Raw genomic sequence first — 20,717 nt, forward strand, 5'->3', positions numbered from 1 at the left:
CATTGCAAAGCCTAAGCAACCACCACAAAGACTTGTAGAAGGACATCATGTTAGAGAAAATGTTATCACTTCATGCAGACAAAACACAATTTAGAAGGAAGTCAAGTACTATCAAATACTCCCCTCTCTCCTGACCCTTCCTACTCCACACCTCAACTCTGAGACCACTGTGTGCCACCTTTGATTGATACTACATGGTTTCCTTTTAATAGGGAAGTCGTATATATCCAAATGTATTAATGTAGTGAGGTTCATTTGCCACACAACAGTACAATGCAGTACACGCAAAGTGAGTCATCCTCTCATTACAGCCTCATACAACACATAATTAAAATATAAGGGACTCCCACAAACTAAAGTAATTCTGGAATTTTCTGCATGAAGAATGTGCACAATCCTAATATTTTCTAATAATTTAAAAGTTTACTGGTTTTATTTTTAAATAACAGCACACAGAAAGAATACTAATACCAACTCAAGGAATTTGTAGGTTATGCACTTTACCAAGGTGGTTCAAATTCAGCAGACACTGAAATCACAATAAACTTCTGAGGTGCATTTCCCTTCCTGAGAGTGTCTCCAGCTTCTTTTTACTGCCTCCCCTGCACCCCTACCTGAGATCACCAGCTTCCACTCTCTGTGAAAGGAGGTCCCTCCCACTCCTCTCCCCTGTGCCTTTCATTTCCTCTATTGGCTAGGCAGGGGAAGGGAAGAACTTGAGGATTTGGACCGCACTTGGTCCCATCTCTTTGGGAAGGGGCTGAAGACTCCAAGAATGGATCCTCCAGGACCAGCTCAGCCTGTGATCTGATCATTGGGATGAACTACTACATGGAGTTAAAGATGATAAGAAAAAAAAAAAGTTGTATCTTTTCTCAAACTTACTGCATCACAAGGTAACTTGTACCCAAATTCTCATTATCAAGATTGATAAAATTTATAAAATCGTAGTTGTATTATGAAGAACCACCCTCTTTCTCTTCTTATATTTATAAGGGTAAACTGAGTAGGTAAATCTAAACTAGTTTCAGTGTGAACATTCCATTTCTTACCAATTACTTACTCGCACTTTACTTTGTTGTGCCTGAACACGGGTAAGAGAATAAAAGCTGGGTTTTATTTAACTGTGTGTAATTCTTATTTTTAAGAGTTTGGGCCATTATTATTTGGATGATTTTGCCCAACTCAAGTGCCCTTGTGAAGATTAACCTGCATCATTACTTTCCCCCACTGCTATATCCAGAATGCTGAAGAGACTTAGCAGGTACCTAAATATCATTGGAGGTTGGAAAGGAACATTGAAAATTCAATTTTTCGTATTTGTACAGTTTTTCTTCCATAGTTTTTCATACTGAAGACATTTCCAAGCATTGCCAGCCAGTCTGATTTTGTGTTCTCTGTCCCCTTTTGAGAAAGAGACAACAGCTGAGATGATGACAGAGCTCTAACAGCTCCATAGGAAGGAGCTACCAAGCTTCAATTTCCCTCCATAGCCTGGCTCTCCCACAACTAAACCCATGAAAATACAACCAACTAGCAGCTCAACACTAGTGAAAACCTTGCAAACCAGCTGGCTATTCAAACCTGTCTGCACTTCTTAACTTTTTCCTAAAAAACCTCCAAAAAACCAAACAAATTCTGATTGTGCATCTCACAAGATACTAAGATAGAAAATGAAGACTTGGGGGTCTGGGCCACCCGACTTTAAATTAGCAGTAAAATCCACTTGCTGGGCCAGAGATTTCCTGTGTTTTCAGAGATTAACCTGATTACTGTTTGTGAGTGTGAAAAAAGATATAGCTGGAGAAATGAACGGTTACAGCAAATTATGCAACTTACATATAAGAATGTAATGAATGAGAAAATAATTCCTTCAGGGAACTGGAATGATGCTGCTGTTCTTTCCAGTACTGTAACTGAAAAAGACAAACCAAACAATAACAAAAGGCATTTCCCCCCTCATCTACTATAACTGAGAAATACTGAACTCAAGGTAGTCACTTTTTGGCTTTAGTGTTTTATCTGATCCCTGATGAGAATAAAAACTAGTTGGGATCCCTGTACTAACTAGGGATATTACCATTTACTGTGGTTATAAAAATTCAGAAGTGAAGGAGGGCATTACATCCTCCATGAAGGGAAGACTAGAGTACAATTCCATTTTCATCCCTTCCTCTTAGGGGCTTTACTCTAACTAGATATAAGATTTTTTTTTTTTCCATGAATGTAGATATTCTGTCAACAAAATTTCAATTCCATATTCATAAATCTTCAACTTCCTAGACCACATTTTTAAATATACAAAGTAATTTTAAACAAATCAACTAAATGCCTAAGTATTAGAAACTTCATCCCTGAAACAGTATCACAGATTCACAGAATACCAGATTGGAAGGGACCTCAAGGATCTTCTGGTCCACCCTTTCTTGCAAAAGCATGGTCTAGACAAGATGACCTAGCACCCTGTCCAGCTGATTCTTGAAAGTGTCCAATGCTGGGGAATGCATCACCTCCCTCAGGAGCTTATTCCAGTGGCTGATTGTTCCGTTATGAAATATTTTCCTCTTGTGACCCATCTCCCCAGGAACAACTTGTATCCACCCATTACCCCATATCTTTTCCATATGACTCCTTGTTAAAATGGAGCCTCCATCTTCTTTGTAGCCACCCTATAAATACTGGGACATGGTGATAAGGTCTTCTCTGAGCCTTCTTTTCTCAAGGCTGAACAAATCCATTTGTCTCTCACCCTTTCCTCACATGGCAGGCTGCCCAGGCCTTTGAATATTTTTGTGGCCCTCCTCTGGACCCTCCCCAGCCTGTCCATAGCTTTTTTTGCATAGCAGGGACCAAAACTGAACACAGTGTTCAAGGTGCAGCCTGAGGAGTGCCAATTAGAGAGGGACAATGCTTTCTGCATCTCTGCTGGTGATGCCCTTGCTGATGCAGCCCAGCATCCTGTTGGCTTTCTTTGCTGCAGGAGCAGCACACGGCTCACTCAGATTGAGCTGTTTGTCCACCAGGACCAACCCCAGGTCCCTTTCCACAGAGCTGCTCCCCAGCTGGGTAGATCCCAATCTGTGATACACTCCTGGATTGTTTCCCTCACACAGGACACCAGGCCAGACTGTCACACATTAGTTTCTGCAGAAGGAGGCTGTAGGAGACCATTTTGGAAGCCCTGGAGAGATCCAGGTAGACAATATCACCACTCACCCCCTACATCAACTGAGCAGGTTACTTTGTTGTAGAAGGTGGTTAGGTTTGCCAAGCACAATTTGCCCTCGGTGAATCCAAGCTGGCTCTTCCAAATAACATGCTTCATCTGAACTGTGATGGCTCCCAGCAGGACTCATTCCATCACTTTTCCAGGGACTGAAGTAAGACTGACGGGCCTATAATTTCCTGGATTCTCCTGTAAGCCTTTCTTGGAGATGGGGGTGACATCAGTCTTCTTCCAGCTTTCTGGGACATCCCTGATCTCCACAACTTCTCGACATCTCTAAAATTATGGAGAGTGGCCTTGCAGTGATGTCAGCAGCCTCCTAACACCTCTGGTGAACAGTGACAGGGCCCGTGTGTGTGTGTGGGTCAAATTCCTGTGACAGGTCACACACCAACTCTTCCTTCACTGATGGAAGGTCTCTGTTTGCATCCACCTGGATTTTTGTTCCCAGGTCAGGGGCCCAGCAGGGCTGGTAAAGATGGTGGTTGAGATGGTAAAGAAAGCATTGAGAACTTCTCTGCCTTTCCAGCACTGCTGGTGACTGTTAACTTCTCCTGTTTTAACAGTGGGCCAGTATTTTCCTTCTCTTTCTGCTTGTTTATTTCGGACCTAAAGAACCCTTTCTTGTAGTTTTTGACATCTCTGGCCAATTTCAATTTGAGCTAAGCTTTTGCTTGTCAAACTGCATCTCTGCACACCCTGGAAATGTTCTTGTAGTTTTCACTGGGTGCCATCTGCTTTTCCATCTATGGTGCACTTCTCCTTGCTTTGAGCAGATTCAAAAGCTCGCAGTTAAACCAAGGAGGTCTCTCCCTACTTCCCTCACCTTTAAAGGGCATAAATGGTTTTTGTGCTTCCAGGAGAGTGTTCTTGAAAAACTCCCAGCGCTTGCTGTCTCCTTTATCCTCCATGGAAGCTTCCCACAGAATCCCTCCCAACCAAGCTCTCAGCAAGCTGAAGTTTCCTCTTCTAAAATTTAGAACATTTGTCTTAATAGTAACCTTCAGTGTGTTCAGAGGGTTCCCAAAACACAATATTGTAACCAGTGCAGCCAAGGCTACCAGTAGCAGAGATACTACAAAGCAGTACTGCATTTAATTTGTTGATTTGTTCAAAACAGTAATTTCATAGTATCTAACATGTAAACGAGACTGATCTCAGGTACAAACACTGGGCAGATCAGTTCTAGGATTTCACAGTAATTTCTGAAAAATCTAAATTAAAAGAAACTTAAATAATACTAAACCAATTTGCCTACCTAACTTCAACCTCTACAAAAACATTTTACTCCTAAAAGAAGTTACAGTACAATTAGTGCAGAATTACAAGAGTATCTGTGAAAACTGGACACATACCAAGGAAATTACTGACCTATAAAAAAGGTCTGTAAAAGCAAACAACGATCACATAACAGTTCATATTACCCTGAAACCAACAGAAATCCTCCTGAACTGCTGAGGATTGCCAGGGATGCTGGAGTATCTCAGTTTTCATCCAAAGGTTTCAACAGCCTCCCCAAGGGCCTTGCCTAATCCTGACACAGTGCTGCCCAACTCACTTCTGCACAGGAGAATCTAAAATTGCCTCAGAATACTGGATTCTTCTTTTGAGTCTTCAAAGAGTATGAGGCCTATCCAAAGAGTATATGTAGTAGTTATAGGAGAAAGTTAGGATAGGATTTAAGCGTATTAAAAAACCCCCAACACATAAAAGACTGAAACATTTGAAAATGTGATCACTGAATTTGACTAAGTTATTAGAAGATCATAGTACAGCTAATGCTGACACTGGCTAAGTACTAAAATATTAGATAGAATTACAAAAGGAAAAGTATAGAGAAGTTAATATCAGGTCAACTACAGACCCACTGACTTTTATACAGGTTTATCCTGAAATAATTGTTATTTTATTATTATTCCCACCCTTTTTAACCTGAACATATGTATTTGTCCTATTTGTACTACAGTAGCCTATTAGGGCTGTAATTTATAAATTATCATACACAATAGTGTGGTGACAATTTCTTTATATTACACTTTAACTGAAAATACTCTAGAGTTTATTACTGTTTTTTTAAATTGTGTATTACTGGCATGCCTAAAATATTTAATAGAGAACAGACTACTCCGTAAAATGTCATGCACCAATCAGTACCCTACTAATATACCTTATTAAACTATAAAATGATATTTCAAACTGGACTATGCCAAAAAAACATTAGCAGGGAACCCTTAACTATGACAAGATATAAAAGAGGCACAACGATTCCTTGAAGACGACCACTGTGCCGGAGTAAAACTTAGTACTAGAGGAAAAAAAAAGGACTTCAGAGCAAAATATTTTAACATATTGTAAGTCCATTTTCTTCCTCAATGCTTCACAGCAAGCTGAAAAATAAGGATCAGTGGGTAATACAGATTGTTTTGGCTTGTTTACTTTATCAGAAAAGTTAGTGCTCAATCTTTAATGTTAGCTAGTTACAGGTGTTTTTGGAAATGCAAAAAGAAATATGAATGCAAAGCATCAGCACTTCTCCATGGGTCAATAAACGTAACAGGTACCTAAAGCCACCAATCTGAAGAATTAAAAAAAGCATAGCATTTGTTTTTTATGTGTCTTAAAGGAACTCACACCTGAATAATTTTACTCATTGCTTTCAAAGCTGATTAAACATAATACACTCTCTTTTTCTTTAGAGCATTTAACGGTTGTTGAATCTAGCATTCCAGAAAGAGAAAGAAAATCCTTGAAATAAACATTTCCTCTGATTCTTAAGAGCAGAAAATAAATCAAGTTCAGAAAATCCTAATTTCAGCGTACTTCTTTCAGAAGAAGTCCTAGCTCCTGACCAATGGTGCAGGCAAGCACTCCACTTCCCATCATTACTATCTGGTACTGTATGATCATTTGAGACAACCCATTCTCTTACTACAGGGTTATTATACAATGCATATATCTTACTAATGGTAAGACTTCTAATTTGTTTACTTTTTACCGTTTTTTAAATGGAAAACTTCCCCTAAATTCCCTTTTTTTCCCTCCCTCTCACCTATTTAAAAAGGTTTTTTCCACTGCTCCATTGTCTGTCTCAGAAAGCTCATTTGTAAAAACACCTCCCAAACCTGACTGACTATACAGGACCCAATAAAGCCAATGGAACAAAAAGCACTATCAATGTGCAAAGAAACAAGAAAACAAAATGCCCCACTAGCTTTCAATAATAGCAATCAAAGATGTAATTTGTGTTTTGTATAAACTTTTAAATATTTAAAACAGGTTTTCAAGCTAATTGCCTACCCATGCACTGAAGGTAAAAATAGATGATTCTCTAAAGAACGCAGAATAATCTGTCATCTGGTCTATTCAGAAATTGAAACAGAAAATCACAAACCACATAGTAAGTTGTTTGAAACACCCATTATGACCATACTGAGTTTGCCTACTTGTACTAATATAAGAAAAAAACCCACTATCTTTGAATTTCTTGGTGAAAGGGCGCACTGCCACAAATACATCTTCACACACTCACCAACTCTGAGAGAAGCCTCGGCAGGATATTCTTTCTGTTTTCCGAAAATTATTTTTAAATTAGCTCTGTCAATAAAGTATTATGTCTGGTAAAATAAGTATTAGCTTTGCATTTACTGTTGCTTTCAGCTCATTCCTGTGTTTCTCAAAAGTGCCCAGTGAATTTGAAATCCATCCAGAAAACCAATGGATATGGGGAGAACACAAGGCAGTAATTCTGTTTACACTGGATGGGGTTTTGAGATGACTATACCAAACCAAACAAGGATGAATGACAATCAGTGCTCTTTACTTAAAGCCTCTGAACTCTGAAGCATCTTTTTTCTAAAAGGATTGTTTTATACATTTCTATACACAAATTTTGTAAAGGAAGGGTGCTTCACATAAGGACCTCAGAAGGAACCAGATCAGAGCATTACCTTCTCACTGCCTTTCCAGTGCCTATTCTGATGTCCTAACAGGGCAATGATTAGAATCTCTGAACATCTGCACAGTAAAAAGGTAATTCTGCAAACAATAGTTAAGAGAATTAATCCATAACTAATACTGGCTAATGCTGTAGAAAAACATATAAAAATGACTGAATTACAATTTTCAGATATGTCACAAAACATTTCCTTACTTCTGAGGAAAGAGAACTCACATTCTTTGTAAAACGATACCATTCCTATAGGTACTATATAGTCCCATTATCCTTATAAATGCCTATTTTTTTTTAAAATGGCCATTACCTCCCTCTTTGGGACTCAAACATGTTTTAGCAAAGAGTTCTCAGGACTAAATGGAAGCTATAACTAAAGCTATACCTAAACATTTCTCTTTGAATTTGACACCCTTTGATTTCTCTAGATGTCTCCTTGTCTTATTCATTCAATTCCCAAATAGAAATTTCCAGCTGCATCAGTCAGTATTTCACCTTGTCTATAATTTGTTTCTTCTCCAAAATAATTACTGTTTTCCCTTTAGATACATTACTTTTTAACAAAGTATTTAATATCCTCTTTGTTCCTGTGGTACCAGCTTTCATCAAGGGCTTGGCCTAGATTCCCCAACTGTATATGCACTGGAAGTACACTGGCACACCTCTCATCAGCCAGTTACTCCATTCCCTCCCATTCTAGCCCGTCTTTCAAACAACACAGGAATCTAAGCTGAAATCCAAAGGACAGTGGTGCTAAGGTAGAGAAGACACTGTGCCAGCCAGCGTGTTATCTACAGATCCATTACACACCAGGCGTGACTGAAGGGTAGTAACAAATGTGTGACAAACAGAGAAACTTTCAGAGCTTCTTTAGTCCAATATTAGGCCAAGTCTACTTGGAGTTGCCCTTAGCAGTGTTCAGGCATTCCTATCTGCATCTCAGACTAAAAATTCTGTTCGGGAGCTAGCAAGAAAAATGTTCAAGTTATCTTCAAGCTGTTCGTCACTCCACTTAGCATCCTGCTTTAGGTATGTCCCTCTGAAATTTCTGTGTTCTTGTAGCTTAAGTAATAAAGTGTTTCTCTGCAAGTTTTGTACCTTTGCTGCTCACTGCTATACTTTTTTAAAAAAGAGATCACTAAATATAAATAAGAACAGATCCCACTGTCAACCTTGTGACATAGCTACAATGAACCACTAAGCCTACTCTGTTTTCCATCTTTCCAGTCAGTTTCAGAGCAGTCTTTTGAAGCACAACTTCTTACTTTCTTTAGTTTCCTCTTTTAAGGAATATTTTCAAAGAAAATAGATGACAGTCTGTATTTCTTTATCTATGTTTCAATGAGATGTTTAAAGACCTCTTACTACAATAGTACAATGCTGTCTTTCCTGCTCTTCTTCCACATTAAATTTTAGGACTTCCTAGTTTTCAGATGCATTTAAATTTAAAATATTATAGTTCAAAGTGCCAATGTTTATGATTTGCCTTTGTTTCTTAAAAGCATCTAAAACGTAATAAACTTTAAAGCATTTTAAATGACAAATACTTACTAAACAAAAGCTTTTTTATGCATTCTAAGATTGTAAAATTAAGAAAACAGTTACTAAAGAAGAATTAACTGTTTGATAATTTGTGGCCTAATGCATTTCATTGTGTGTTCTTAAATAAGTTTACAACATAAACGGTATGTAGAGCAGATAATTTAGATATTTTTGTTTGGAAAAAAATACATACAGCATTACAAACATAGGGCTTCTGTATTTGTTTTCTTTTAAATAACAGTACTTCATTGTATTATTATCAGTAACTCACAGCAGCAGCTCTGGATCATGGTTATGGCCACTTTGAGTACTGAAATTTCTCTGGCTGGGTAGGAAGTAGAGTTATTCCAGGGCAATATATTATATATATGTATACATAAAAATAAAAGGTATTTCTATGAACACCTGTAACATTCAAGACTGTATCCAGCTCTTATCCCAACAGTTAGCCTTAAAAAAACTTGGTTTTGAATCTTAGTTTTGCATCTTCTTAAATCTAACTGTTTTCTTTCTTTCACAAGCACTCGTGTAAACAAATTATTTCAGAGTTTCGTCTTAATTGTATGGTATTTTATCCCACCTGTAACAGTCTCCCTGTGTGGATGTTTCATTGACTTTATTTTATGTAGACAATGTGATCTAGGAAAATCTTCCACAAACCACATTACAGTTGTTTTAGTACAGTTTTTTTAATGGATTTTCACATCAAACTATTAAGATTAATCTTTTCAAGAGAACACATATTCATAATGACAGTTGCCTTAGCAAATATGTATACCATCCCCTTCACAGCTTTAACAGAGATGGGAGATTAAACTTTTTCAAAAATTGAAACAGCAAGAGACAAAAAAAGTGGTTACTCTACCAGGCACAACTGCAAAAGGCACCTCGTGAGTGTTTCTGATTGTGCTTCACATTTCAAAAGCTGCTCTGAAGTTGTAGAATTTTGACAATGTTGGATGAAAAAAAAATGTATGTAGCTCAACATTTTTGTTCTATCATTCATTCTGATCTTCGACACACTTTCTCTGTGCAGACGTATGCAAAGTAGGCTGAAAGGGTGCCTTGTAAACAGAGGCTCTGCTTCATTGTGCTTCATCTTTCCTAAGTTTTGGCACAGCAGGTGTGACAAACCTGTCCTCAGAATTCACTTTTATCTCACATTGGCACATGTGCTGTAGGAGAATGTAATGGCAGATCATTACTGACCCCATCTGAGCAGTCAGTCAAGAGAGATTGAGACTCCAGATCCTCAGCTCCTGTAAACTGATGTAACATCAGAGGAACTGCACAACTATTGAGCTTTATGTTTACCAGTGGGCTACAGGTGTAATACAAATTCCAGTGAGAATAACAGAGAAGTTTTTCTAGCAACTTAGGCTGAGGTTTTTATGTCCAAATGAAGAATTTATTGGGAAATTTCTTACCCTTTTTTTTTAAAAAAAAAAAAAGTTTGATCCAGAGTTTCCTTTAAAGGTTTTCCAGGTCTTACCCTTTTTTTTTTTTTAAAAAAAAAAAAGTTTGATCCAGAGTTTCCTTTAAAGGTTTTCCAGGGACAGAATTAAGAAAGGAAAAAAGTATGTGTCTGTCTCACTCCCCAGGGACACATCCTCTCCCTCACTGTCACTTCCAGAAGGCTGATAAAAATAAGCTTGCCCTTAAAGGAGCAGTTGGTTAGGCCATATATATATGATTAACCATATATAGATACATTAAAAAAATGTGTCTCCCATACCTGGGATTGGGGAAAGGAATACTCATTTCAAAATAACTACATTTTACAGTAGCTCAGCTGTATTAAAAGTCTACACCAATGCAGCATCCAATTGAGACATCTCCATTCTGAGTACTGGAGAATGGCAGAAGACAGAAAAGGAAACAACCAGTCACTTATGCCTTATATTTCTCAGGTATCCTGGGTTGCAGTGTATTCTACTACCATCCTCATGAGCTGTTGAAATCAGGTGGGGCAGTGTTTCCTTGCCTCCTCCCCCCAGACTATCCTGCTGTTAATGGCCCATCATTGTCCTGCACCATGACTCAGAGATAACTCCCTCTGGACTATCTTCTGTTAATGAGCCTAATCAACACTTGGCCTCATGACTCATTATCCCATTGTGAGATGCTCCACCCAGAGGGAGGAACCAAGCATTCCATCCTAGATATAGCTGAGATTCTGAACACCAGAGACAACCCTTCCACTGGATTTCCAGAGCACAGGAGCTACATAGCCACCACTGGACCTTCTGAGGAAGAGCAGACCCTTCTACAGGATCACTGCTTCAGGAGGACTGCAGCCACCACCCTGACTAACAGGGAGTTAGGTTGTATCTTGACTCTGTCAGTTTGAACCAGTGTTTTCTTTTATTTTTTCCTTAATTTCCCCATTAAATTGTTATTCTGACTTGGTGCCTCCCACCGCTTTGTTTTCAAACTAGTACATCAGCAAAACAGCCTTAAAACCAAAGCAAACCCTGCACTTAGATCCTGATGATGGGTAGTAGTAATAGTATACTCTGTTGACATAAACCTAGTATACGGTTTTATCTGAAGATAAAAGATTTTCACAATGAGTTCTCAACCCTGGAGCTCTACGTAAAGTAACTATACTGCATACTATAAACTGCAGAAGCAATAGTGCAGAGGGGAGATAGAAAACCAGAACAGATCAATGTTCCACGTGACTCAGACCATGCAGTCTACCATATTGCTTAAAACTTTTTCATTTCTACCAAGCCAGAAAATACAGATAAACAAATTTGCAACAATTCAGATTATTTTTAGTTAAGAGTAAGGAAGTTGAAGAATTTGAACATGACTTTGTAAGACAGAAGGATAAATTGGTGTTAGGGTAAAATGTTGCAATATAGTGCATAAGGGACATAATAATATGAATTCTTAAGAAATAAAATTGAAATGAAATTCAACTTCTGGAGAAAAAAACAAGCCAAGGGTATCTTTAAGCTTGATTAAATGAAAACTGCTTTACTCTATAGTGATTTGCTAAATGGATATACAACCAAAGACAGAAAATTACACACTTCTGCATTTGAAAAAGAAGTTTAACCAGTAATTTTAGAAGTTAAGAGTGCTTTGCAAAGGACTTTAACCCATTTCATAGGCTTTTGTTTGCACTAATAAAATATTTGGTTGCTTTCCAGATCACTCAGCAGAGATCAAGCCACCATCCAAGTGCAGCGTACAAACACCCTGAAAAAGGAAGTTCTTCTCTTAGGGCTTTTTTTGTAAATCACATTTTACTACTTAACCAAAAAAGTCCCCCAACAAACAAAAGGAGGGCTCAAAGCTGCCTCTGTTCTTTCAGGATGCTAAAAAGAAATAAAAAAAAACTAACACATCATCCCAACTTTCCTTTTGTTGTACTGGCCACTCTAAATTCACAGCACTGAACTTCTTCAACCCTCCTCTTAATTCTGCTTTCAGAGAGGGTTTATATGCGTGGATTGTGGTCCATCTGGACAACTCTGTGGTTCACAGCTTTGTCAGGTGCTGTGCTCTTCCCATGGGATGTCTTGAGCTTGGCCAGTTATGTTGGTGACAGTGGACCATTCCTCATGCAGAGTCCAACACCCAGGTGCACACAGGCAGAGGTCAAAAAGGAACTGGGAGAATTTGGGAGGGAAGTGTATGAGCCCCCCTCACCCTAATGAACAGGGAGGGACAGAACTCCTTTCAGCTGGGCTTGGTATTGCATTGAGAACAGATGTTTCTCCTCAGTTCCAGTGGCCTCCATAATCCCTTCCATGCTTGCTTGATTCCTTTTGAGACTAAAGCTATCAGACACTTAACCAAACAGACGCTATTTTCCTTTGGTGTTCAAGTGGATTTTTGGTTTTCCAAATCTGTGGGTTTTAATCCCATAAGCTGCTTTGGGTAAAGGAGAGAACAGGTAACAAACAGAACTTAAGTTCAATCTTTTTTTCTTGTTTTGTTTTGGTTTTTTTTTTTCCCCTGATGCCTGGCTTTTCTTTTGCTGACAATACCATTGTTTTGAGATAAAAACAGCACCATTATCCAACTAAAATATCAGCAGACACTCTTGTTCCTTGCAGGGTGATACACTGCGAGCCATCTTTGTATTGTCAGCCTGCTGCTCTTGCAAGTTATTTATCTGAACTAATATGTGCAAGGAGGGAGATGCTAATGCCACTGTGCACACTGGTGGTGCTTGTCTGACTAACAAGTGATGTAATTCACTGCATTTCTTGTATGTCTTCTCTTCTCGTATGCCAGCACCAGCCTGCTTTATTCTAATTGTAACAACGTACACAGCTAGATGTGCTTTTCTTGCTCATTTTATACTTTGAGTTTTGCATGCCTTTCTGCACAAAATTTCCTTTCTTGTGGCATTTATTCTCAATTACATCCACATGTTGGACATTGCTAGCTGAATAAAAACTGTGGCAACTATAGGGTTCCCCAGAATAAAAAAACCTAGAATTTGTCAAGAAATGGTATTCCCCTGGCTTGTGGTCCTTTTTAAAATTGAAAGACAACTCTCTAGGCCTGTGTGACTGACAGACAAGATTCCCTTTACAGCTTCTCTTGTTGTACACTCTATTAAATAGAACTTCCCTGGATATTATGACTGTACTATGCTGAAACCATCTGCAGTAAGATTTCAAAGCTACTTTTTAATACCACTTTGATGAAGGAAACTCTTAAGGTATCAGAACCTATTGTTAGACACAAGGCCACTTTTTGTCTTGCCTACTTTTGAGTAATATGCTTTATTTGTAGGTTCCACTAACAGCTTTTCCACAACATTTCATTTCTTTGGTGTTGCCTTTCTGTTTTGTTCATCCATTTCAGGATTCCTTTTATTAGCTTTTAGTAAGAGCTGATGATCACCACATATTTCAAAACACCAGAACCACAGCAATGTTCAATTCAGTGATCTGTTCTCACTTCATCCATACATCACCCTAATTCTTAACCTTGTATATATATTACTTCATTGACTCAGTTTTCAAGGCCAAACCGTTAAAATACAAACATTCAACATAATGCTATTCTTTTTGATATCAGCTTGATTTCAGTGTGCGGAGACCACCAGCTCCCAGAGTAAATATTACTGTTATTTTATTCCCCAGAACCCTGCATATTTATACAGATATTTGCTGATTGCCTTTTTTGAGACTGTAAGATCTTTGGAACAAGAACCGCATCACTGAAGTTTGTCCCAGAAAAAACAGGATTAGGTGCTACAATAACACTAATATTTCCTAGTAATTTCTGTCATGGGATTTTCATATGCATACAAGTTTCTGGGATTTTTGATGTGCACTCCTCTTATAAATTAAACTTTAAATGAAAAGGTAAAAACAAGGCTGGGGAAAACTAATAGACTAAACACAGAGGAGTTTGACCACCCTGAGCCAAGACTTAAAAATCAACCTGAGTCACACTATTCAAAACAGTCATAGCAATAATCTCAAAATCAGGAACACTGCTTTCATATTAAAATTTTGAATTATTTTTCCAATATTACTTTTAAAAAAAATGTAATTCAGTTTTAATTTTAAAAGGTGCCTAAAATTTTTTTGAAGTGTAATATGTGTTCTTCTAGAATATTTCAAAATTATGCTTTACAACTAGTGATTTCTGTTTTGACTAACTCAGTTTACCAACAAAAATGTCTTGATAAAAAATTCCTAAACCAGCTCAAGTAAGAAGTTATTTTTCAAAACATGCTTTTGTCTTCCTGACAGCATCCTCCAAGTGGTAGTAGGAATTCTTAAAATTAACAGAAGGTGTATGCCTCCAAATGCCAGATCTATCATCTGCATTATTAATATGTCAGATCTGGTGCATATGAAGATGCATTTCTGCGCAACAAATACCCCTCATGATATATGATTCCCGAGGTCATGCTGAAAATGTGATGAGGTTTCCAGTTAAGACTGAAGGAATGTCCTGAGTAAGGAGCAAAACAGGATCCTGAACTGCAACAGCCCCATGCAGGGGAGGGAAGCACCTATTTACTACATTTTTAATGAGTTGCAGTGTGAAGTTAAAAATAAAAGCAGCAAGGAGAAGAGTGCATCTTTAATGAAGAGACAACTAATGTGTCAGCTCAGGAAGCTCCAAGGCAAGGCAAGCTCTAGAAGACAGGGCTGTCTCTCTTGGCTTCTCCCTAAATATGTCCACTCAGGCCATGCATAATGGCTGAGTTGGAGCCTGGGCCTCCATGAGGAAGATATGTCAAATCTTGAAAAGCTAGGAAAAGAGACTGATGTCAGACATAAGTGCAAAGTATTTTTCTTTTGCAACTTTTTTCCTAAGTTTTATAATCACAGAAATATTGCATGATTGGAAGGTGACCCCCAAAATTGTTGCAGGTGAGCAGAACAAAACCCTAATAAATATGGATATTTAGCATCCATTTCCCAGCAGATTGCACAGCTTAGCTTGGGGATTGGCAGCGGTGTATCAGGGCCGAGAGGGAAAGCCTCAGTTAATGCAAGAATATGCCTCCAGCAGCAGACAGAAGGTGGAACATATTGTGTGTGTTTCATCAACCACGTATTGTGACTATCTCCTTGGCTCTCCTTTTTTGATCTGCACCTTAGGATCTTGTGATCATGTAAGTGTGAGAAAACTCTTGTATTGCCATCATCCCTAGAGCCAGTCAATAGCTTTCATTGTTAGTTGCTCAGACTAATGCCCAGGAAGGGTTGAAGGAGGTGGTGGCAGTTGAGGAAATTTTAACACCACAGTGAAACAGAAATGTATCTCACCTAACACCTTCCGTGTCACTACCTTTCCTCTGCAGGCCCTTCCGCTTCCATCTGATGCCATGTAACTGGGCCCTTGCCATACCACTATTACCAGAGTGAAAGGTTGGTGGGAACAATTTAATCTGATCTACCCAAAAATGTCCTTCATGCCCAGGTATTTTTCCTGTCCGCCATGAGGTAAAAAAACCCAGGATACCAAAGGCAGAACTTATCAATCACTTCATTAGGAACATCACCACACTCCAAAATGCCTGTTAATTATCATAAAACCATCCCATGCGAAAACACACTCCTCTAGCTCACCTACTCAGAGAACTCTCATCCTGGCATCTCTTGCAACTTCCCCTTCAGCTTTGTTTACATCCTCTTAGATTTACATTCCTTCTTTAGCCCATGCAAAGCAAGAGATATTCCTGGCATCCGTGTGTGCATTGCCATGGTTACCTAGTTCATCTGCAGCAAAATGGGTTGGTCCATGACCGGACACTGCAGTTCCAGGAACACACTCCTCCCTTGTCCACCACTTCTCAACCTCTCCGGCTGCAGCTGTTCTTTTGGAAAATCTCAATGCAATCAACAAGTAGGGTACCCAACACAAACTCTCCCAAAGTCTTTAGTGCATTTTTTTCCCTATACAGTGTCTCCAAGTATGTTTTTTGGCAGGCCCAGTCCTCGAAAAATTCCAAACAGTTTTTCCAGCAAGCCATTGTCAATAGTACACCTGCAGATTTGACCTGTTGCATTTTATTTGAGGGTGCAGTCTTGACTTGAAAATTTGAACATGGAAATTTTGTCTCAAAAGCATGCTTACGAGAACACTTGTGACCACACAACAACCTTAGTCTGTCAGGGAAGAACAAAGGTTTGGGGCATAACAATAAGGACCAAGAAGTCTTAAACAAGGGTCTCAGCTGGATGGGGGGGACAAACAGTTCCCTCCCAGAAAAGCAGTTCAAGTTTCTTTGGTGTCACTAATTTTACAGTACAAATTGAATTAACTGTGATCTACTGAGATATTAGCAAGCCAGACATCCTAAATAAGTGCTCAATATCAAATGAGGTATAAACAACAAAATATTGATAAAATATAATGAAAAGAAATTTCAATCCAGCAGAAGGCATATGCATCTCCTCAACTGGCTCAAATTTTCAAAGAAACAAAGCTTATTAACTTTGTTTTTTAAGCAACATCACTCTCACAGGTTTTTTTCTCCAAGCAGTATTTATAACAAAATAGATATGTAAACTGTTATGAAGAATCCCTGCTCATACCATACATCTATTCCCATAATTAATGTTTCTAATATTCATACCAAATTTGACCTATTTAAACAAACTTAAAGCAATGATGTAATATCTAGAAATGGTACACTAAATATGTGTACCACACAATGTCAAGGCAAACACAGATGTATCTTATGGTGATTCTGAAAACACAAATACCAATGAATCTCTTTGAGGAAACCAAAAGCTGGTAAAATTCAAAATGGCTTTGTAGTCATATAGTTACGTAAAATAAAGTGAAGTTCTCCAGACTTGATTCAGCATGGCTGAAACAGTGTGGGTAATTTGTCAGCATCTCACCAGCAAAAACAGCCCCAGGTCAAATGAAAAATCAACACAAGAACAACGAGTCGTACACCTACCTTTTCCATTTATTGTTAATGCTGATGCAATTGTGGCTGTTACTGGCACTGGCAATTGTGGCACTAATGGATGTATCCTTGGTCGGCTCCCCATTCTAGCACGCTCTGCACCAGGTCCTAATAAAGCTCCCACAGGTTTTTCTGCTGCTACTTCTGGTGCTACAGAGTCATCTTGATCCTGCTCTATATGGTCCATTTTATCTGGGCTTTCATTCTGGAAGCCATCAACTGTTGTCCGGCTCTTAATTGGACTTTTGGGCACTAGGATTTTAATACCTGATTTTGCAAGGTCCATGTTTTTACGTCCAGAAAGTGATGGTGAATTGTTTTTCCGGAATTTCTGTGTGGTAGAAAAAAATTGATTATTTTTTGACTCGTGTTCTTTACTCATGACTAAAGATTTAGAAGATGTCTTTGAAAAAGAACTATTGGTAGATCTAGAAATTTGTTTTCTGGCATTATTTGGAGAGGTCCTGTTTGTCCTGGTCAATGTGCTTTCTTTCTGCTTTTCATTGTGGCGTCTGTTAAATTCATGTATATATTCCTCACAATTAACAAGGTGCTGTTCTGGCTCCCAAGTGTCATCTTCGCTGTCGTATCCTTTCCATCGCACCAAATACTCTGTTTTTCCTTTCTTGTTTTTCCTCTTGTCAACAATTCTCTCTACCTGTTAAAAAGGAAAAATAAGCATTAGACATGGGCAGATATGCAACTCAAGAGAGCAACTTGCATGGAAATAACCTGTTAAGTGTAGACAGATTTTAAAGTATTCTTGTAGTTTTGTAATTCTGTACTGTAACTTTATAGTATTACAGTCTTTCTCTGCTGACTGGAAATCCCCCTCTTTAAACTTCACATTGTTACTTTTATCTCAAAAACATGTTATAGAATACCAAATTTTTTCTTCACTAAGTATTTTGCATGCACAAGAATCTGAATATGACATACTAAAATTGACAATCAGCACCGGCCTCAGCGAAGCTCTTGCACCAACTTCAATGTGGACAGGATTTCCCTCTCTCAATATAGAAGCCATGTTTAAATATGCTGTATAAATACTGTGTGTTTACCTTACCAACTTATCAATTTGATATTGTTTGAATAATTTGCTTGCTTAGCATAAGGCATATGTGAGAATCTCTTATTTACAGTGAGCTAACCTTTAGCTACTAGGGACAATATGGAACAGCTTAGGAACTGGGGCAAATTCAGACAATTTTTTATAGAGGCTTCTTGTGAAAACTGAGAATTTGTTTTTGCCAGAGCCTTTGATACACATACTTAAACAAATTACCATGCCTCACTTATCTGCAAAGAGGGATGATATTTATGTCACAAGTATTAAGCATGCATATGCTACAACTGCATGTGGGACCCATAGGCTGGAGGAATTCAGGCACTGGGGTAAAGCAGACAGGGCAGACAGCAGCAGCTGCAGGGAGAGAGGCTCATGCCTCAGACCAAAACTTATGCCAATCATGCTAATCCTGTGGAAAGGGAATTCTTTCACAGGAAAAGAGATATAAGTGCAAGGCTAGTCTTAGGATTTCCCCTTTTTATTTCATTTTTCCTACCCAGACTGATTCTTCTGGTAAATCCTCCATCCCACTTCATTTCAGTTATGGGACTGATACAGCTGCCTTACTCAACTCTCTCTTCTTTTTGGTATTAAAAAGGAAAAAAAAAAAAAAAAAGCAGGGGTTTGGGACACAACGAGTCGTACACCTACCTTTTCCATTTATTGTTAATGCTGATGCAATTGTGGCTGTTACTGGCACTGGCAATTGTGGCACTAATGGATGTATCCTTGGTCGGCTCCCCATTCTAGCACGCTCTGCACCAGGTCCTAATAAAGCTCCCACAGGTTTTTCTGCTGCTACTTCTGGTGCTACAGAGTCATCTTGATCCTGCTCTATATGGTCCATTTTATCTGGGCTTTCATTCTGGAAGCCATCAACTGTTGTCCGGCTCTTAATTGGACTTTTGGGCACTAGGATTTTAATACCTGATTTTGCAAGGTCCATGTTTTTACGTCCAGAAAGTGATGGTGAATTGTTTTTCCGGAATTTCTGTGTGGTAGAAAAAAATTGATTATTTTTTGACTCGTGTTCTTTACTCATGACTAAAGATTTAGAAGATGTCTTTGAAAAAGAACTATTGGTAGATCTAGAAATTTGTTTTCTGGCATTATTTGGAGAGGTCCTGTTTGTCCTGGTCAATGTGCTTTCTTTCTGCTTTTCATTGTGGCGTCTGTTAAATTCATGTATATATTCCTCACAATTAACAAGGTGCTGTTCTGGCTCCCAAGTGTCATCTTCGCTGTCGTATCCTTTCCATCGCACCAAATACTCTGTTTTTCCTTTCTTGTTTTTCCTCTTGTCAACAATTCTCTCTACCTGTTAAAAAGGAAAAATAAGCATTAGACATGGGCAGATATGCAACTCAAGAGAGCAACTTGCATGGAAATAACCTGTTAAGTGTAGACAGATTTTAAAGTATTCTTGTAGTTTTGTAATTCTGTACTGTAACTTTATAGTATTACAGTCTTTCTCTGCTGACTGGAAATCCCCCTCTTTAAACTTCACATTGTTACTTTTATCTCAAAAACATGTTATAGAATACCAAATTTTTTCTTCACTAAGTATTTTGCATGCACAAGAATCTGAATATGACATACTAAAATTGACAATCAGCACCGGCCTCAGCGAAGCTCTTGCACCAACTTCAATGTGGACAGGATTTCCCTCTCTCAATATAGAAGCCATGTTTAAATATGCTGTATAAATACTGTGTGTTTACCTTACCAACTTATCAATTTGATATTGTTTGAATAATTTGCTTGCTTAGCATAAGGCATATGTGAGAATCTCTTATTTACAGTGAGCTAACCTTTAGCTACTAGGGACAATATGGAACAGCTTAGGAACTGGGGCAAATTCAGACAATTTTTTATAGAGGCTTCTTGTGAAAACTGAGAATTTGTTTTTGCCAGAGCCTTTGATACACATACTTAAACAAATTACCATGCCTCACTTATCTGCAAAGAGGGATGATATTTATGTCACAAGTATTAAGCATGCATATGCTACAACTGCATGTGGGACCCATAGGCTGGAGGAATTCAGGCACTGGGGTAAAGCAGACAGGGCAGACAGCAGCAGCTGCAGGGAGAGAGGCTCATGCCTCAGACCAAAACTTATGCCAATCATGCTAATCCTGTGGAAAGGGAATTCTTTCACAGGAAAAGAGATATAAGTGCAAGGCTAGTCTTAGGATTTCCCCTTTTTATTTCATTTTTCCTACCCAGACTGATTCTTCTGGTAAATCCTCCATCCCACTTCATTTCAGTTATGGGACTGATACAGCTGCTTCTCTCTTCTTTTTGGTATTAAAAAGGAAAAAAAAAAAAAAAAGCAGGGGTTTGGGACTATTATTTATTAATTTAACTCCCAGCCCTTCATGAACAAAGACCATGCATAGAAGCCAAGAACACACCTACCTAGAAGAATCTCTGAAGAAAGAGTGATATTTACTGGAGTGGCAACCAAATGGAATGTCTACAGAACAGCTTAGAAGGATGGGAGGAAAATACA

At 38.4% G+C, this 20,717-nt stretch overlaps 2 protein-coding genes across 3 annotated transcripts in view; both read right to left on the reverse strand.

Moving 5' to 3' along the window:
* The window catches only part of CDYL (chromodomain Y-like), a 59,595-nt gene extending 41,782 nt beyond the window's left edge, over positions 1-17,813 (reverse strand). Inside the window, exon 1 of one of the 2 annotated variants that reach the window (XR_001866092.1) lies at positions 17,125-17,813. Coding sequence is in view for 1 of the 2 variants with exons in the window: in XM_017746928.1 (XP_017602417.1) it covers positions 17,125-17,515 (391 nt within the window). In the remaining variant the exon portion in view is untranslated. The remainder of the gene's footprint in view (positions 1-17,124) is intronic. The other variant, XM_017746928.1, reaches the window with a different exon arrangement.
* The window catches only part of LOC108449783 (chromodomain Y-like protein), a 48,904-nt gene continuing 45,961 nt past the window's right edge, over positions 17,775-20,717 (reverse strand). Inside the window, exons 2-3 of the mRNA XM_017746910.1 lie at positions 18,848-19,520; positions 17,775-17,791 (exon numbers count right to left, since the gene is read on the reverse strand). Coding sequence (XP_017602399.1) covers positions 17,775-17,791; positions 18,848-19,520 — 690 coding nt within the window. The remainder of the gene's footprint in view (positions 17,792-18,847; positions 19,521-20,717) is intronic.

This window comes from Corvus brachyrhynchos, unplaced genomic scaffold, assembly GCF_000691975.1.
Source record: "Corvus brachyrhynchos isolate BGI_N302 unplaced genomic scaffold, ASM69197v1 scaffold100, whole genome shotgun sequence".
Taxonomy (NCBI): Eukaryota; Metazoa; Chordata; class Aves; order Passeriformes; family Corvidae; genus Corvus; species Corvus brachyrhynchos.